General features: G+C 50.6%; 1 protein-coding gene across 1 annotated transcript in view; it reads right to left on the minus strand.

Moving 5' to 3' along the window:
- Positions 1-18,808, minus strand: part of LOC119096357 (beta-arrestin-1) — a gene marked incomplete at its 3' end in the record, with an annotated part of 61,086 nt that extends 42,278 nt beyond the window's left edge. The window contains 3 exon segments of the mRNA XM_037219208.1: positions 237-328; positions 12,950-12,993; positions 18,579-18,808. Coding sequence (XP_037075103.1) covers positions 237-328; positions 12,950-12,987 — 130 coding nt within the window.
- Between the last annotated feature and the right edge of the window lie 1,368 nt (positions 18,809-20,176).

Consider the following 20,176-nt stretch of genomic DNA (forward strand, 5'->3'; position numbering starts at 1 on the left):
AGCGGCACGCTCGCCTCCAGACCTCATAATGCTCCGCAGCTAGGGACGCGGTGGGGAGCGTCGCTCGCGCACAGCGCACCAACCACATCGTCGAAGAAGGCGCGGCGATGTGCCGCTGTAATACATGTCACGACGCATCGTGAAGACCAAGAGAAGCTAGAGAACTAAAGGCTGGTGGCACGCATGGACTGCGGAGGCATGATAGCACACGTCCGCTGGGGAGAGGCGAAGCTTACCTATGGGATCGACGTGGGTGATGTGGTCGACGAAGTCCCGCTTCCCCAGGTACACGGTGATTTTGCCATTGGGTGAGCTCTTCTTGAAGACCCTGCGGAACAAAGCAACAACAGGTGAGCCCCCTGCCTGCGCCCACTGCCGGTCCCGGTTCCGGAGATGGCTTCCAGTCGGAGACGAAAGGTCCTCAGCCACTCAGCGCTGCTCGCTCCCTCGCTCTCTGCTCTCTCTGACGCTTCGAAGGTAGAGGTACCTCGGTGAGTGCGCGCCGAATGATTCACCACATGACACCCGGCCTAGCGCGGCACACCAGCGCCGAACCTGCCAGGCTGCTCCTGGTCCCCGAATAATGCTAACAGGCCGAACGCGTTGCAGAAGGAAATGGATCTTGTGGGGACCAGCACACTGCGGCTGGAGGCCATCGGACAAACGTGTGTGTGCGCCGGTTGTGCGGAGGCAGGTATGGGGACGGCACCCATGGGCCGTGCACGGCTGTCGCTGGAACAGCTGCTTCCGCGGGCTCAGTGAGACCGTCAAACATCGGCACCAGGTCATCAGCCAAGCCATCCCCGGACGCAAGCGAGGGGACCAAGGGAGCCATGCCCCCTCCCTCGAAAGACGGCAAAAATAATGTAACTATTGTATTGTTCCCAAGGGCTGGCGCGTAAAATTCGTGCCTGCTTGACCCCTTCCCCTCCCCATGACTGGATGCCGGCTTCGACTCTGGACCAGTTTGCAGCCATAAGAATACGGTCGCCCACGTTGGCTGCCCATGCATCAGCCGTGCACTAACGCGACGCAAAAGGCCCACGCACTAAACAAGAAGCATAACGTTCAGATAGCTCCTGCCCCACTGGTGAACGCTACCTCGTCATTTCTTACGGGAAAGCAGCCAACGCCGTCACGCACCTTTTATTTGTGACGCCAGCGACTACATCAGTCATATTAGCGCCTCAGGCCCATGACGCGAGCCCCGAGCGCTCATCAGAGCGCCAATAATTCACAACGGCGGGGGGAATAGTGAAGACCACTAGAACCTTCAGAAACCACCGGAAAACGGTCTGAGCGTTCGTATCGCTACTAACGCCACACACGCAACAAGACACCTTCCGCGTCCCAGGCGACCAAAACGTATGCATACGAGAGAGACAATACATTAGCGGTTATGGTCGAGCCCCGCGTCATTCCCGCCCGCCGCTGACGGCCCGCCCTTCGAGACAGCCAGCCCCCCTGGGAAGAAGATCCGACAGACAGCCAGCGCCATATTCTGTTCTATGATAGTTCCGATGAAAGCATTGACGCCAGCGACTTGCGAACCCCTAACCCAAGTAAGAGCGAAGTACTCTGCAAAAATCTTCCACACGCAAAACGCAGATGTCGCGGAGTAGATGGTGTTGCTGAGTGCTTTCACGTTAAACCTGATGGGCATTTTGATATCCAAAACCTGTTTTGGAAGAATCGACCAGATATTCAAACATCGTTTTCCAGTAAGGGCCGTGGAAAGAACTTATCATATAAATATGACGAATCTGTTTCTTGTCTGCTCTCTCTCAGGATCCATTTACGCCAATGTGGGCATAGGAAGAGCAATGTTCCAAGGTGCATATTGTTTTGCACAAGGCTATCAGTAACTCACATGAACTAATCACAATAAATACAACGCAAAAACACGTTGCTTGGTCATCAAACATGCGTACAAAAACAAGTCTAACAAATCGAAAATGCATTCCAAACATCCCTTTGCACATGACAAGCTTCGCAAACCCCAAGCAGAGCCAAGTTGAGCAAGTTCCAAAAGTTCCAAAGGGCTTTCATCACATCCGCGCTGAGAGGTTTCGACCACAATTCTCCGAAGGAAGCGCTCCAGGTCCGCAAGGCGGTTTCCTCTTCTCCTCCATCTTCCTCCCCCAACCCCCCAACCCCACTCTCCCCACCCCCAGCCCCTACCCCCTTCCACACTAAGGATGAAGATCCCCGTGAGGCCATCAGCCAAAGTACCGGGGAATTCTGCGGTATTGGTTGCAGGAGATGGAGAGCGGCGGAAGTGGTCGGCGCGGGGTTGCCGCTGCAATACAGCGCCCACGAGCCCCTGATGAAATACTGTACATGAATAATAGATAATGAAACACTGTGCATGATGAAATACTGTGCAATACTGTCATGGCGCCGCGTGCTCCATCGTGCAGAATCGGACGAAAAATAATTCGCACGCGCGACCGTTTCTCCATCGATTACGCATGAACACGAGGAAATCGGGCACATGCCGTGCGTAGTTATTCACACGACCTGCGGTCCGCAAATCCACCACGTCCACAGTTAGTCGCATCCGTGCTCCGTGAATTCCTTATATCTGCAGGAAGCTACACAATCCACACTCCACGGATCCACTACACAAATCGACAGATAACCATCACACAATCCGCCCATCCATTCGTCACACATTTCCACAGGCCGCCTTCGCTGCAGACCGCTGCACGGATTCGCCATCTGCACAGCTGGCCAAACAAGGCCTGGTGGCTGCCGTGGGCCGCGGCGAGACGCTGACGCCCGTCGGCGGCGCCGCCAGCGCAGAGCGCCGATAGAATCTGACGCTGGAACACGGCACGGAAGCGGCCTGCCGTGGTGCCAATCGGAACACGCCTCCTCCCCCCCCCCCCCCCCGCTGAATCGCAAGGCTGGCTGGCTGGTTTTGTCACCCCTCACTGCGACGCTTGACAATATAAGCGTTGACGGCGGATATCATCGACTAGTCCCTGAAGTTCCGAAACGCTAAAAGTTAATGCGTCCCAACGGCAAGCGATTCCCTTTAAGCACTTCACCGAGGGCACAACCTGAAGTCGTCAAAAACTGAGGTCGTCCAACACACCGCAGCACACTGATGTCAATCCGAAATACGGATGCCACGCTCCCGCGCGCTCGGCAGCGGACGCGACCATTAGGCTAATTACGTGCAAAGTCGGGGCCGAGGGCAGCATGTAATCGGGTTAAACCATCGCAGACACAGCATTCACCGTGGCTCTAAAACGATAAACAGCGTTTACATCACTAGCAAACCACACCACCACAGCACCACCATACCTGCGATTTATGGATGAGGCAGCCTAAAGCGTTACCCAGTGATTTAGAGAAGAAAAACGGTTACTGGCAGAGCTAAAGCGGCCTCTATGACGTAGGGATGGCGAACAGCATTACCTACATACACATGGCTCACGCAACTTACAAATGACAAACGACATGATAAACGCAGTGTCCCCGCGATTCTGAGATAAACTCAGTCTTACGTACGTGCCATATTTCCTGCCGAGCAATTTTTTCTTCCCATTGCGTTCGCCGCCCCGAGAAATTACCGAAGATTTTCGCAGCACGTACCAATACGACTACCCGCGTCACTTTTTCCACACAAATACTGCCGCGATCATAATGGATCGTACCTCCAACACGACGCAAATACCGCAATATTTCTCGACTTTTGTCTATCGTCGTGGATGCTTGGCCTGTTGATCGATAAACATTTTTCGTCTCGCCCGAGGTAAAAACAAACAACAAAAAACGGGTCATCAATGATCAAAGGTGACAACTTTTCGCGTTAACGGCGCCGAAGAACACTTTATACAGTCCGGACAATAATCCTACACTACCGCCCGATTGAGCGTGCTCAGATACACCCCACCCTGCAACTTCTAGGATCGCTTGACAGGAAAAAATAGCCTCATCCGCACGGAACGGTGTTCCCTGCGATTCCGAGATGACGAAATAAAATCCCCGCTAAGGCACGGCGCAACGTACGATCTAGATACCAATTGGCGCGAATGTTCCATGCGGTTCACCGGCGAAATATAGCATCACTTTGGAGCACAATGGCAGTTGGCATGAGTGTTCCCTTCGATTTACCGGCGAAATATAGCATTGCTTAGGTTGCAGATGCACAGGGCGTGATATGGAGTACAGTCCTGTGCAGCAGCCCGACGGCGGCCGGTCGGGGCTCTTGACCCCAACCCGGGCGGGCTCCCAGGCCTTGCTATTCCGGGTGAAGTTTCCCCACCCCACTCCCTTCTCCCTCCCCCCCCCCCTCCCTGAGATCTTGGGAACTACTTGGTCATTTTGAAGAGCGCATGACCCCTCTAGATGAGATCTACGTTCCTAACCTACAACATTTCATGAATTTCAGTTAGGGCAGTCGGGCGTGTAAAAGCCCCTGGCTGCAAATTTAAGACATTTTTTCATGACACAATTGTCCTGTTTATGAACAAATTCCAATGCAATAAACGCATATCGATCGATGATAATTTCCGATGTGAAAAGCTATGGGAATAATTCAAGTTCGAAATTAACGATCGTATCTAGTATACGCAAAACGGGGTGATAATACAACTGATCAAAATGGTTTTTTATCGAGTGCACGCGAACGAATGGGGTGGGGCTTTGCTTGACAATCAGAGTAGCAGACATCAGCCGAAAATCAGGCACAATGTGTATAAGATATTCAGAAAGGATCAGAATACGATGGAGTACGAGGGAGCTCGGAGCTACCGTCACAGTTTGCATATCCCCAAAAAATTGCACATCACATCACCAAACGACAACTGCAGCTTGTACAACACTAATTAAGGCCGCATGGCAAACTCCACTGACCCAGTCACAACACCACCTACCGCTGACGGCATTCGGCGCCTGTCATCACAAGGTCCGGCATCCTGCAACGGCAGCAGCACCCGTGCAGATTTCTTACACCAGCGATCTAAGCTTGGCTGCTTTGAGCCGCGTCCCAGCGAGACCTCACCTTTCATCTCGACCTACAGTCGGCAGCCTAACGATGCCGGTTGCTGCCTCCTCTCCCCTCCCCTCTCACTCTTCCCCCGCCGGAGCGTTCCTGGCGAGGGCCCCGGGGGACGGGGGAGGGGGAGGGGTGAACGGGACGGGCCTCGGCGAGCGGCCACATCTCCCCAGGCTCGTGTCGGCGCCGGCCGGCTGGCCGAACGCAAAAAACCGTTGGCAACCAGCGGACGACAGAATGGCGGCCGAGGCGACAGCGACGGGCCATTGTGCGCGCGAGAGCCGTCGACACTCTCGAGCGCCCCCGGCCAGGGGGAGCACGGGTCCAGCCCGCCCGCGCCGCTGCTGGCGGCGGTCTGCCCAGAGTCTCGCAGGTTCGTTCGTAGAGATGTGCAATGAACTCCTCAAGTTATTTCCTCGGGCGTGTCACAAAAGGACGTACTAGTAGTGAATTTTAGCTGAAGAGATATCGTGCAGTTATGTTTATCAGCTCGAGATGATGACTGGGACCAGGGATATCAATGGCGGGACCCAGAATCGAGGTTAGTCCTGATACGGTTCTCATGCTTTTTCAGCCTACGGGTCCCGATGTAGAAATTTCGCATTTTCTCGATTCCCACAAAAAACGCGTCTAAAGAGCGTTCCACATTCGGTGTTAAAAACTGAAATAGCCATCTTCCAGATCATTTGTTGCAATTCAGAGCCCTGCCCTTCTCACAACCTAAGCCCCTCTAGTACCTGAGCTACACGCCCTTAAAGATGTACTGACCATGTCCAGAGAGAAGATAATGCTGTTCGCATCCGCTCATACGATATTGGTGGCTTTGGTTCATTCATCTACAACTGTCTGGGACATGCGGCGAATTCCCGTTGACGAAGTACTCAACAACGAACAAGAGCTTAATATATATATATATATATATATATATATATATATATATATATATATAAGGGAGGAGAGCAATGCCGCAGCGGCTACTACGTGCATACGCCCCTGGCTGCTGGTTGTCAGCCAAGGGCCACTGCCATAAACAACGTCACTGCGTCCCACTGCATCTTGATTGGCTGACAGGTCTGGCCTCACGTGCTCGAGGTCGTGCATTACACCCTCACTCTTCGGACGCCGAATAAAATGGGTTTCAGGGGTTGCCATCAGCGCTGAAGTCGCCTGTGACATCGTAAAATCTCCCAGTTGCTCTGTATCGGAGTTGAAGCTTTCCACAATTTCGAGTTGCGCAGTTGCAAGGCCACCTTCTGTGACATCTTTTTCCGCTTGTTTGAAACATTTTTTGGCAAGCATATACGTTAAAACGACCAGCAAAATGTCTTGGATATTTGTATGGTACTCTTGAAATCGCCATGGCACAATAAATAATAGTTAGGGCATTATGGACTTTACAAAGGCGTGAGGAATAACTTTCCTTTGTGATATTTATCTTTTTCTCATTTGCATGTGAAAGATCGTAGTCTGGTCACCAACTTCCATAAATGAAAAGGTGCTTATCCAATTGGAAAAACATGGTCCATTCATCGACTAATCATGCGTAACGCACGAAGACTGGGCACGCGGCGCACTGCCGCAGCCGTTCCCCCGCCCCTCCCCCGCCTCCCCCCCCCCCCCGCCCCTCCCCTCCCATGTGTACTGTCGGAGCAGGGGCAATTGGAGCAGGGGGAGGCGAGTGCGTACCGTGAGGGCGGCGTCGCTTCTTGTTCGTGTGGGACGACCCAGAAGTCAGATAATGGTCCCGTGATAGGGTCTTGGGCTCGTGCCTGTTGTGCGGCTGGAGCGCGTGGTGTATTGACAGTGTCTTGCGATAGTGAGACGCTCAAACAGCCCTGGTTGTGTCGATCTATTGGAGAAGAACAGAACGAGAGCGCGGCGAGGTTCAAAGGGAGTATGCCATCTGTCATATCAGACAGGTCCGATGTGATCAGAAAAGCCAGTTTTTTAGGTAGCCACTCCTAGGAGAGAAATCTCATTAGACTCCCTGCTCACCATTACGAAAACAGTATCGTTTATTTGCCTTGCTTTTCCAACGGAAGTGCTCTATAATGTTTGCAACGCGCAAATTCGCCAAAATGCTTGCGTGATAGATGATACGAAAGCTTGACACTGTTTCGAGAAAAACATCTGTAAGTATGAGGCCATTATCCAACGATCGCCGCGTTCTGATGAGCAGCGGTACCCACACGGCTTGCGTGCGCTGATATTGCCAGAACATGAAGTTGATGATTGGTTCTCTTGGCCTGCAAGATGTCATTCAAAAAATGCTTTTGATTGACACAATCAAGGCGCAAGCAGATGAAATCTTGGATTCGATCAATGAAACCAGACAAGCCAATGGGTAAGCACCGACTGCTGTAATTTATTTGAACTTGTTCTGCCAGTGGACGAGTTTTTCACCGAATTATGAGAAACCATATTAGCAGTGAACACACACCTTGCGGCCCAGCCCCAAGTCAAATTTTTCGATGACCTTTAAAACGACTGCCAGAGTACGAAGCTTTGATCATTTTAGACTTTCCAGAAACTTACACTTTCGTCGCCCAAGACGAAGTTCAGCAGTTTATTGAGACGCACCGTAACGCACGCTGCACCTTTTCGTGGTATAGTGACCAGGACCTGGCAGATAACCCACGAAAGTTATTGCGCGCTGTCAGACGCCATAAAACGTGACATTCTGGCGGTCCATACATTCCTACAGCACTTTCGACCAAAGGTGAAAAGCCTCGTTTTAATATGAAAACATGCATTGCTTTTCAGATGGATCAGCCGAGCTGTACAAACACAGGTTAAATCCTCTGAACATTTGCTTTCACGAGGAGGATTTTGGCGTGTACTTTGAGCGCCATTACGGTACCATATCACAGGGAAATAATCACGAAAGGGCTGGGGGGACCCTGAAAACGGTTGCTGCCAGTGCCACTCCGTTGCGCCTCTGTTCTGATCGTATTCTCTCTACTGAGAAGCTATGCCGGTACTAGCAGGGCGAGGCTAATGTGCAAAGAGTATGTGTCTTTGCACCAGAAGGAGAAGTCATTCGGACAGAGGATGAGATGAGCATCAGAATGGCCTTGGTCAAGACTATCCAAGGGACGGAGTGACCCCAGTGGATGTTCAGACTGTCAGTGTCAGTGGGTTGGATTCAGGCGCTGGGAGGGAAGTGGCAGTCGCTTGATTTCAAGAGTTTGAATGAGTTAGAGTGAGACTGAGCGCACTGAGTCCACTTTCACCTGCAGGCGAGCCATCGTGTTGCTAAGCTTAGTGTTTTCTCACAATGCGCTCATTTTCCGCCGCCTATGCGGAAAGACGCATGGGGGATACTGTACCGGTAGCCGGCGGCGGATGGCGCGAATGGCGCGTAGTCCCTCAGAGTGACGTTGTTGCCAATCCTTCCAAGCCGATAACCAACTGTTTTATTTTTGGATTATGTGGTTTAAACTACGCTCCATCACATGCAAATGAAAAAAGCTCACAATCGCGTAGGAAAATGATTCAGCATGTATCACAAATATGCATAATGCCACAAGCAATATACCTGACGCAGTGACGATTTCAGCCATGACACACACGCAATCTGGAACGTTTTTGGATCATTTTGGCGCGTTGGTTTGTACGCTTGTCTTTCAAGGTAGTGAAAAAATTGCCGCGGAACGTAGCCTTCAACCGAACACAACACGAAAGTGCCGGCGGCTGTAACTTAGAAACCGCTCAACTGGGAGACATCGAAATGTCACAGGCGATATCAAAGCCGCTTCTGTTCTGATGCTTCACAGCCAACCTGTATCTCATTCTTATCAAAATCCGAGAGATGGGGGTTTAAAACTGACCCTTCGACCTGTCAATTTCCTGTGGAATGCCCCAGGTGTAGCCCTGCGGTTTACTATTCCGCACGGGTACTTCCCGACAGTGGATGGGCCGAGCGTTGAGTGATGGCGGCCATATTCGATGCAATAAACGTGCGCAGACTGGAGATCGGAAGTAGGGCCGAGCCGCCATATCGACATCTTATTTGTGTTGTTGGAAAATAAATTATATATATATATATATATATACATATATATATATGTATTGGTGGAATATGAACTATGAATCTGCAATGTTCGAAAATAAATGACAATTATTTTACGTTGCAAATAAACGACCCTCCTGCTCCACAAAGTACCGGTTAAACGACGCCACGAAACAAGCTTTGGTATGCACCATAAAACTGGACGTTTCGAAACGATGCTCATGGTCAAGAAACCCATCGCTTGCTTGATAACATCACGTATACCAATGCTTGTTTGACGACGATGTCCAACCAGCGACTGTTGGTATACTGTAGATGGGTCACTAAAAACATGACAACCTACAATGCCGATAAATTGGGACTGCAGGCATTCCTTGCTTATCTCAAAGCATATCTTCTTGTATATTCTGGCCATCACTCTAACAGTCTCTTCGCAACTGGCACCTCCGCAATCGATTAGCACGCGGCAGTCGGCATTTTTCGCTGCGCTGATATGGTTCAAACGACACTGAGCCGACCTTGCCGGCCTCCATTGAAGTCTTGGCCGATCGGCCTGCAACCTGCCGATGGATCGGATTGGACCGTCCTCGCCTGGTCGGCCTGCCATTTATTAGAAGATCTTTTATATGCATTATAATATAAACTGTATAAACGGTCTCGCTCGCAGTTTTTGTTCGAGCCGAACATATATTAACATATACACTTTTCCAGCTATTGGCGACCAGACGAGAGTTTTTCCTCTGTTATATACGATGAGTGGATCTTTCGCATCGTCACCAACCCAACAGAATGCCATGTTATCGTATGCACCATTTTGTTCGTATCATGGGACGTCCCAGATATCAGACCTTACAATAAAGCCTTCGGGTACCGGAAATGGAAGTTAGTACCATTATTGACACCCTAGCGAGGACCATCAACGCACGCTGATCCGAAATCTTACCCCGAAAATTATGTAGTGTTCTGGGGCACTGCCAACACAGGCATATTGGCTCATTAGCGAATGATCACTATCGTCCCCAGCTCCGGCGTTCAAAGCGGGACGGTTGCACGCAAGTTAAGTATCACCTATCCATTCGCAGCGACGGTGACCATTTCTAACGCCCAGACCAAGTCAATGCTCTGGTAAACTGGCACCGACAGACGAGTGAACAGGAAATGTAAACAGAGGCGATGACGGACGTGCTCGCTCACGTCGGCGACACCCCGTTCCCCTTATCCCAGGTGCTCACTGTCTGCAGCAAAAGGACAACGGAGGTTCGGTGGACGGGTGCTGGCGACAGCGGCTTTCAGAGCCCGTCCGTGCCGATGGAATAGTGTGCGACGTCGGCCGACACGCCTCCCGGGACCAGCATGGGACGCAGGCACGTCTCCCGGGACCAGGACAGGACGCGGACACGTCTCCCAGGACCAGGACGGGGCGCGGACACGTCTCCCGAGACCAGGACGGGACGCGTACACGTCTCCCAGGACCAGGACGCGTGCACGCCTCCCGGAACCAGGACGGGACGCGGACACGTCTCCCGAGACCAGGACGGGACGCGGACACATCTCCCGAGACCAGGACGGGACGCGCACACGTCTCCCAGGACCAGGGCGGGACGCGTACACGCGCCGAAGAGCGGGAGGGAAACTGGCGCGGCACGCGGTTCGGCTCGGATCAAACTTGTGGGGCGACACCGCTTACAAGAGAGCAGCGTCCAGGGGACACGCCCCACGCCCTGAAAGCATCGGATCTGGTGTGACGTCACAATCTGGGAGCATCGGGTCTGGCGTGACGTCACAATCTGAGAGCATCGGGTCTGGCAGGACGTCTTTCTCTCTCCGAATGGTTCGGCTCCAGCAGAAACGTCACAACTCTATGACAACTCTATGAGAGTGATGGGCCCGGTGTATACCTCGACGGGGAACCTCGAACTGTCTGTGAGCTCCGGATCGGGTGACAGGTTCCACAAACTGAGCGCCCCGATACTATGGACGTCCCGCGCCCTGTGGGGCATCGAATCAGATGGGACGACCCACAACCTCCACGAGCGTCAAGTTTGGTGACACGATGGCAGTTCTCGGCGGCCGACCGACTATCGGCGACGTTATCGGCGCGGCGCGTGACGCACCGGGGAGCGACGGCGACGATCGACACTGAGAGTGAGAGGGTGAGAGGTAGGCGTCGCCACACATCCTCAGTAGCGGAGTGCGTCGTGCGCCTGTAGGCCAGCACGCAGAACGGCCATGCGTTCTGCAGCCGGCCGTACGGGTACAAAAGACGGGTACAGTCTAGGCACTATTTGGCCAGCACGCAGTGCGGCCTGCGATCTGCAGCCAGGTACAGTCTGAGCTCTGTCTGACCAGCACGCAGTGCGGCCCGCGCTCTGCAGCCGGGTACAGTCTGAGCTCTGTCTGACCAGCACGCAGTGCGGCCTGCGCTCTGCAGCCGGGTACCGTCTGAGCTCTGTCTGACCAGCACGCAGTGCGGCCTGCGCTCTGCAGCCGGGTACAGTCTGAGCTCTGTCTGACCAGCACGCAGTGCGGCCTGCGCTCTGCAGCCGGGTACCGTCTGAGCTCTGTCTGACCAGCACGCAGTGCGGCCTGCGCTCTGCAGCCGGGTACAGTCTGAGCTCTGTCTGACCAGCACGCAATGCGGCCTGCGCTCTGCAGCCGGGTACAGTCTGAGCTCTGTCTGACCAGCACGCAGGACGGGCCGCGCTCTGCAGCCGGGTACAGTCTGAGCTCTGTCTGACCAGCACGCAGTGCGGCCTGCGCTCTGCGGCCAGGTACAGTCTGAGTTATTTGTGGCCAGCACGCAGGATGGCCTGCGCTCTGCAACCGGGTACAATCTGAGCCCTGTCTGCACCTCATCCAGTCAGTCAGCCAAACACGGGTGTACTTGGCCGCATGGGCAACACACTCGTCGGCACTTATCTCCTAATTAGGCCGGACGTCCAGAATGCAAGCTGGTGAACTACTTGACGTGTTGCCTTTCCAACGCTAACTTAATTACCACTTCCGTCAAACCAGAACAGTACAGTCCATGTGCAAATGGACGTGTTGATCATGGGGTATGCAGACATTTTCTCCATTACCAACCGGCCCAAACGCGTTACGAGGACAGGGATCAAATTTAACTTAGCCCTCTGTTCTTGGTGCTGATGTCTAGATTCGCACTCTAGGTCAATCAAGCAATATCCCGTGAGCTCAGCATGTAACAATGCCAGTTAAAAGTATTATACCGACCCTTCGGCTACCTTCTTACAGAGAGGAAATCAATACGGCTGGCCAATTTTACCGATCGACTGATCATTGCTATTTTAAATTCAAGCTAAAAGCCTTTTTAGCTTTGAACTTTATTTAGCTAAAAGCTCGTCCGCCAGAAAATGGTGGAGAAGATTGGTGTCTGGTATTAGCTTTCCCTACGGCCTTACTGTAGCGCATTTTAAATTTAAGGGAGTCGGGGCGTTCCGTTGGTTCCCATTCTCACTTGTAATATACATAAATCATAACCACGCCCTACCCGTGCCCGGCTTTGTTCCCTCAAAACTTTACCCAATGCGTGGGCTCACGCGTTCAATATTGGCAGGCGAGAGCATATCCGGCTCGTGATGGCCCCTGCTGACACGAACAACCAACGAGATCGTCCAATCATCGATCGCCACCGGGCGACCTACGGCGCCGGCGAATCCCCGTAGGGCAAGCGTTTGCACTGTTTTGGTCTTTGACATCTAATACGAGAGCTTTTGTCTTTTCTCTACATTTAACTTCGGCATTATCCCGATCTACCATATAATTCCCTAGAAAATTCAGTGTGGTGTGTAACAACATATTGCCAGGGTCTGCACCAATACAACCGCTGCGTAGCGGCTCGCACATGTTCTGTGCGCACACATCATTTTTAGAAACCAGGCACATCGGACACGCAGACCGAGGGAACCCACCTTGTACCCTGCCGTTTGCTGTTGCTGGTGTCCGCCATGATGACCTGAAACCACACAGCCCGGTGAGGACACACAACAGCATCAAAGACTGGCGGGCGCGACCGGCAATCGCGCAGACCTACATGAGGTGCATGCTCTCCGACTTGGGGCGCCCTTGGGTTTGGGGCGTTAGAGGCGCTAGCGTTCACGGACCGGTCTCTTGGAGTGCGATAACTAGTAATGGCGCAATGTTATGTCGCCTGTACCCGCAGCACCAAGTTCGCAACAATTCTGTTCCACATCGACCACGAGTAGGGACGGTGCACCCCACTATTACGTACGGCATGAACGAACACAATTAAAGCTCGCTGCAATAAGCGTCAGTGCTCACGAGACATACGACCATCCATGGGCCAGGGGCGTTTGCAGGACTCAAAACTACAGGGGCGAATAAAAGCTGGTTGAAAATCCGCTATGCATCATGAGAAGGCACAAATAGCAAGAAGCAGGTGGTCAGAAGATGGACCGATCGCGTTCCCTACTACCTATACGCGCCTTACAAACGCCACTGACGTCGGCACGCGAGCGGCCGAACACATGCGGCAGAGTGGAGAAGATTGAGCACGTATGTATCACGCGCTGACGGCTCAGGGATTGATGGGAGCGACGACGCACACGGGAGAAAGGCGTCCTTCACAGACGCCGCCGCCCGCCCCGGCCAGCCGAGATCGGACCGCCACGGCCTCCCCACGCCACGCTGGACGTCATGAACGCCACGCGACATCGGAGGCCGTAACGCCTCCGCCCGGCGCGCCGGGCTCAGTTCACAGCGTACCTCCACAGGGCAGCAGCGTTGTGCGCCATCCGGAAAATCGATGCCGTGACTTGCCGGCGCCAATAGTAGTGCCATGGCAGCGGGGCCCGAGCCAATTACTGCTGAAGCCAGTGCGGCAAATCGCTACGGAAGCCTGTTGCAATCAGTTCGGAGGCAAGCAGTTTGGCGTTAATGCTTCCTGATATCACAGAAGACAGCAGACAAACCTCAGGAACAAAGGGTGGGCACTGAACCACGAGCGGGGACGCTCAAACCACTTGTAGTACGGCGTGAGCTGTATCTGTTCCACGCATCGCGATGTGCTGACGGATCGCATTTCAAACAGCTTAAACTTGCTTTTATTACTTCCTGGTTTTCACCGGCTTTAACAGGTTAAAGTGGGCAGATCTGGCGTAAACTGAGATATTAAAAATATCCCGGGGGCCAAGCAGACATAAGTATCCTGACATCTGCTGCCTACCTTTTGGTCAAACAACCAGCAATAGCCTACTGACATCACAACAGCATGACACAAATGTGCGTGCGTCTGTAATGCTTGCTCTCTCATCCAGCGCCGTGTGCCGTGGTAATAAGCGTGAAACGTGCCGTCAATGCTGTTCAACGTAGCACCATTTTTCTCGCGCCTGTTTGCGATGAAAGCTACAAGTCACGAAGTTTAAATACAGGTGGACAAAAATGGCAAAAAAATCCTCCCGGAGCATTCAGGCCTCATTGTACAATTCAGCCAGGTATCATGACAACTGAGGTTGGAAATATCGGATGGGTTCAAAAACATAGGGCAAAGCGCAAATCACGTTACGCATGGACGGAAAGGGTGTTTTTGATGAAGCGTTATGGAAGCGTAATAAGGGAGCAAGGGATTTTGGATAACAGAACCTTTTCGGTCAGGCGTGGTTGCACATGAGGCAAAAATATGTTTTTAATGACTTAACCATCCGAGCCATATCCCGTTGGCTTTCTCTCATGACAAGAAACACGCCCCTATTTGTTTCGCACCCCTGGGTCAATTAGGGGCCATATGGACGTCCCCTTTGGGCGGACGTTACGTCTACCTTATTTGTTGGGCCACTTTAGTCACTCCTTTTTGGGATGTTACACCGCATAAGCAGGGGAAGGGACATCGTCCCGCATTGCCTGTGCGCTAACAGGAACAGTTGCAAAATGGCAAAAAAATGTGCAACACTATTTCTAGACGGGTCCATATAGCGCGACAGCTGTAATTACTGTTTTGATCCCTCTCCAAAACGCTATATTACGAGAGAAGACAGCCCTCACAACAACTGCGTTCGTACAGCATGTCGCCACCTGAACCGCCCTGCACATCGTGGCACGCATGACCTACGTCACGTCGAAGGCAGTGTGCCACATCTGAAGGTATGGAAGCAAGCGCCAAATATGATGAAATAACCTCACCTGTAACTATTAATACGCTTTTAAAATGCAGACTGCTCACGACAACAAAATTTATATTTTTTAACGAGCGTGCTCCTCAAAGCATCATTGCTTCATTGCGTCATAGAACGTTTGTATGACTGCACTCACTTGTAGTTCTTTAATCTCCCGGGAGGTGGCCCGCTGTAGTGCTAAATGTATAAACCAAATATCGTATGGTGCTCGTGTTTTGGTCCTCTCTCGTAATGTCCTTGTAAATTTAACCGCCAGTTTAAATAATTCGATCCGAAGCCTCATTTCCACCATAATTAAAAAGGGCGTATAACTTCTTGCACTTCGTAGCGCAAAACGCAATTCGTGTCCGAATCCTGCCTAGATAGCAGAACATTGGTTGACAGCCAAATGACGGCCGTTATGTCTGGAAAGCATGCTCCCAAATGTCAGATATGAACGACTCGGCCATTATCCTTTAATTGACCTTGACTCCGCATGACCAGTGCAACGGCGGGACTTCAATGGCCTTGCTATCGCGTTAGGGATGCCTCGGTAGCCTTGAAGAAGTCTGTACGATAGAGTCTGCGCGAGATAGTGCGCACATTCGTGAGTGCACATCGTCAGAAGGCATGTAGCTCAGAAATCAGAGGGTTTCTGGTCTTAAGAACGGCAGGGCTGTGAACCGCACCGCATGACCTTTACGACGGCCGTTTCAGTTCAAAATCCCGTATATAGGTGTGGCACTGCCGTTAATTGTGGACATCAGTTGGGCTCTTTGTCTCACAGGCCTTTGGCTACAAAAGCATTAAAATACCGCCGTCTTCGCCTGTGTTACGTTATTCGCAATGCATGTCTTACCTTGGCTTTATGCCCTCCCCGCAATTTTCAACCCAAATTGTCTTTGGTTCAGCACACCTCCACTATGGCTAGTAAAAATCCGAGTCCGGTAAATGTGACATGATTTTCAGGCCCCGCGGTATCTGACGACGCGCATCGATCTGACACCATTCAGCAGGGGTGCACTTTCCTTTTCAGTTGCTGGGCTTCAGCCTCCCTCCCTTCCCTATCACGGGCAGCAGTCCCCCCCCCCCTCCTTTTTTAGAGAACAACAGGTCAAATCCAGGCAGAAACCAGCTTGTTGGCAAAGTTTGTGGGTAGGTTTCATCCTTGGCTCTCTCCAATTCACTTTGGCAAACTGTATTCCTGCCATTCAGCACCAATGCTCTGCATTTTCCTTTGCTGGTTGTGCTCCTAACTTGAGAGTAACAATGTTTATTTTGTTCATGCATTCACTGATCCACAAACACACCTCCAATTTTCAGAGTGGTGCCTTATTTAGGTGGCAATGGGATAAAGGCATGCTGGCAAAATTGGCAGGACAATACAAATATTTTTCTCAAATGTTAATAAGCAGAATGTACATGCCTGGACAACCACTGAACTGCATGATGCAGCAGCAGAATGACAAACTGCCTGATTCTGAACACTGTCCCATTGACCACTTATATCAATTGCAGGCTATCCATGTGACTGAAGCTCCAATGCTTACAACTTTGGTGTACAAAGAATTTGTGTCATCACACACAGCATTGTTTGCAATGTAAGGATGGGGATGTCCACCAGTATTGATGCACTTCAGGTGTGCAAGCAATGGTCAGCTATGCTGACATTAACTGTTGATGCAATTCTTTTTGCAGGAAAACTCAGCTGGCTAAATTTAATGATGGTATCACTGAAGAAACCTGGGTAGCACATGCAATATACCATAATCACACAGTCTCCATGCAGCCTTGCTGCCCAACCTATCTCAATATGTTAAAAATGTTATATGCTATAACCATGAAAACAAATGCATATTGATCTGCACAAACATGCTTTCCATTTCACTTCAACAAATCAGTGGTAATAGTCTAGTCCACAAAGGTAGATATATGAGACTGGCATGACATTGGATCTGTACATGAGCTAGGTTCAGCATTAAGTCCTTTCTTATGCTTCCCTTAATGGCAAGCAGAGAATTGTTATTACAAAAAGCCACTCATCACTTCAACAGGCACAAATTGAAAAAGCAGCATTATCATTGCAGGTTATAATTATTCCAAGATACATCCACAATTTATGCACCATGCAATGTACTTGGTTTCTACAGGCACCATGCTGAACCCAAAACCTCTCAACACAAGACACAAGAAACACATTGCAACACAAGAAAAATCCTTAAAAACAAATATGATAAATCAACTCAAGATGACCCATCAGCAAAATACATCTGCTTGTATTTTTCTTTCTTGTGCATTCACTTCCTCTCATAAAAAATTAAAAGGTAAGCACAGGTGCCAGGGGCGCAGGCCTGTAATATGTTCATGAAATGTCAATCAAGGACTGGGACCATAACTGCTTAAGGAAAATATCCCACAATATCTTTCAGCAAATCTAAATAATTTCACAATGTAGCCCCATGACGTTAATAGAGCAGGTTGTTATCACATAATTCAAAAGTTAAATATTGAAGAAAATGGAGAATTCTGTTGGAACTAATGAGTTATTTTTTAGAATAAAAAATATATCCCAGTTGCAGTAATTCCAAAAAATAGCAGTAGAATGGGCACTTTGGGATAAAGCATGCCAACAAAACCTTTACATGTATCAGCATATCAGTCACTATTACTACAGGTAAAATCAAAGCACAAGGGTGCCAATATGTCAGCTGTATCACTGTTTTAGTTGAGAAATCCCTTCATGCTCTTGCAAATTTTTTTGGGTCCTGGGAATTAATTATTTGAAAACGCATTTGTTTGATACGCCCGATCTCTTCACACACTGCAATTACCAACTTCCATGGCCATTGTCTGAAGTATGATGAAGACTTTTACAAAATGACATGTACACAAATTTCATGGTAAGGATGCATACTGCTACCACTCCATGACATATATCTTGCAGCTAGTCTGCAGCAAGTCCTTACAATGCACCATACCCAAGTGCAACATGAGTGCATTGCATCTGGTGCCTGTGTAGCAAACTGTGGGCAGTAAAATAGTGTTAAGTTTTAAGCAGCTTTGTGAAAAAATGCTTTGATGTTTCTTTTATCTGATATTACCCTCACATCACAGTTCCCTGACACATTGCCTCTCTATGCCCAGAAGCTATTACTGACCATGCCCAAAACTGCAGCTCTGGGATTTAAGGTGAACACATACTTTATCTTTTGTAGTAATGTCCCTACCATGCTAAATCTGTTCTGCATATCTTTCTTGCAGCTTGGCCTGCAGCAGGAAGTTAGCCCATTAAAGCAACCAAAACTGTTCAGTCAGGACTCACAGCACAAAACTACTTGCAATCAACACGGCATGCATGAAGCCATGCAGCCAAGGGGATAGCTCATCATAAAAATTGGGAAAAGGAGGCATTCTAAACGCAACAACTTACCAATGTTTGTTTCACAGCGACTATTTGTCATCCATCCCACAACGAAGACAGGCCAATTCAATAACTTGAGTTTACCAAATCAACAGCACGGCAGGGCCCATTCGGCACAGAATTCACTACAGCTTTGTACGTGCTTTCCAAGGAAACGCTAGTCACGGTAACTCCAACCGAAAAGAGCTCATCTACACGACACCCACCGCGGCACGGACCCGGACCCCACCCGACGTCCTCACTCCACACACTGCGAGCAAATTGCGAGCCACTGCGCATGATTTGTCTCTGTCGCCATCTTGTAAGATCAGCTGATTATCGGTAGTGTTCGATGTGCGCTGCCGAGTTTTGTCAGAACCAATGAAACAAACAGTTTTGTTTAAACACAAGTGATGACGCAACAGATACGTCGTCATGTTTGGGTCCTATGACGTCACATCCATGCTGTTGCGCCGTTGCAAGACAGCACCAGTGTTTCTTTAGAGTACCGTGGTAGCCGTCTGCGCGTGTGAGCCAGCGACCAAACCAGCATTTGGCTGTCGCTTGGCGGGTGAACCGGGCATAATACGAAAATACGATACATAATACGTCCGGGCCAAATACGAAAGCATTTTTATGCGGGGACGGCTCGTCAATCCGAGCAGTCACTTGAGGTGGAGGGCTAAAAGTTGACAGCGATATGTCAAAAAAGAAAAGTCGAGTGGCGAAAAGTCAAAATGCACAAAGTCGGCAGGAGGTACACGAGGCGCTACTGAGTGCGTATAATGACACACTCGCTATAATCGTACCTCTTGGTGTATTGAAGGTCGATAGCTCGGCGTAGAAGCTTTGAACTCATAAGGCCGAACGCAGGGCTGTAGTTTCCTATTCAAGTTGGGTACAGGCTGGAGCCCCCTTCCCAACTTTGAGAAGAAAGCGGGTAGTGTCCGGTGAGAAATTCATGTATTGGTATTTTGAAGGGAGGCTGCGTCATGATAATTCATAACGCACAGGCAGGTCCGATGTCGACACCATGGGCGAATCCAGAGGTGCACGTGGCCGGGGCCCGTCTTGGGCCCCGTAAGGCCAATAGGCTCCGAAGGGGCCGTTCGCCGGCTGAACAGGTACACAGTTTTCTAACACAAAGTGCGACAAGATTGGACACCTTCCGATTTCCAGGCGACCAGGAACAGATGCAAGCGAAAGTGAACGGCGCACAAGACAACAACAACAATTCTTCAATAATGGAACAAGTTGTTCGTTGCGAATTTTAAGGTTTATTACGCTATCCAGGTGCCCTATGCTGTTTCCAGGGATATATATGCTCACTTGCATGGTTATTCCGATCGTTAGGTAGCCTTCCACGTTGCACTTGATTTCTTTGCAGCTGCTTGGAGGGCCCTGCACTGTTGCTGGGCCCTTCCTGCTACAGTGCCGGGGCGCTCTTGTCAATCACGGGTCTCTCACGGATACTTTCTATTCGCCAGAAAGGCCCCGTGGGCTACGACCGGGGTATCCATATGTTTACCTGCCAGGGCATTCCCTGTTGCCCAGGCGCCCTTTACGTTGGTCTCGGTTAACTTACTGACACATTCGCGACATGCTCATCGGTTCTGTACATGGGTCTA

This window comes from Pollicipes pollicipes, unplaced genomic scaffold, assembly GCF_011947565.3.
Source record: "Pollicipes pollicipes isolate AB1234 unplaced genomic scaffold, Ppol_2.1 Scaffold_4295;HRSCAF=5057_pilon_pilon_pilon, whole genome shotgun sequence".
NCBI classification, from domain to species: domain Eukaryota; kingdom Metazoa; phylum Arthropoda; class Thecostraca; order Pollicipedomorpha; family Pollicipedidae; genus Pollicipes; species Pollicipes pollicipes.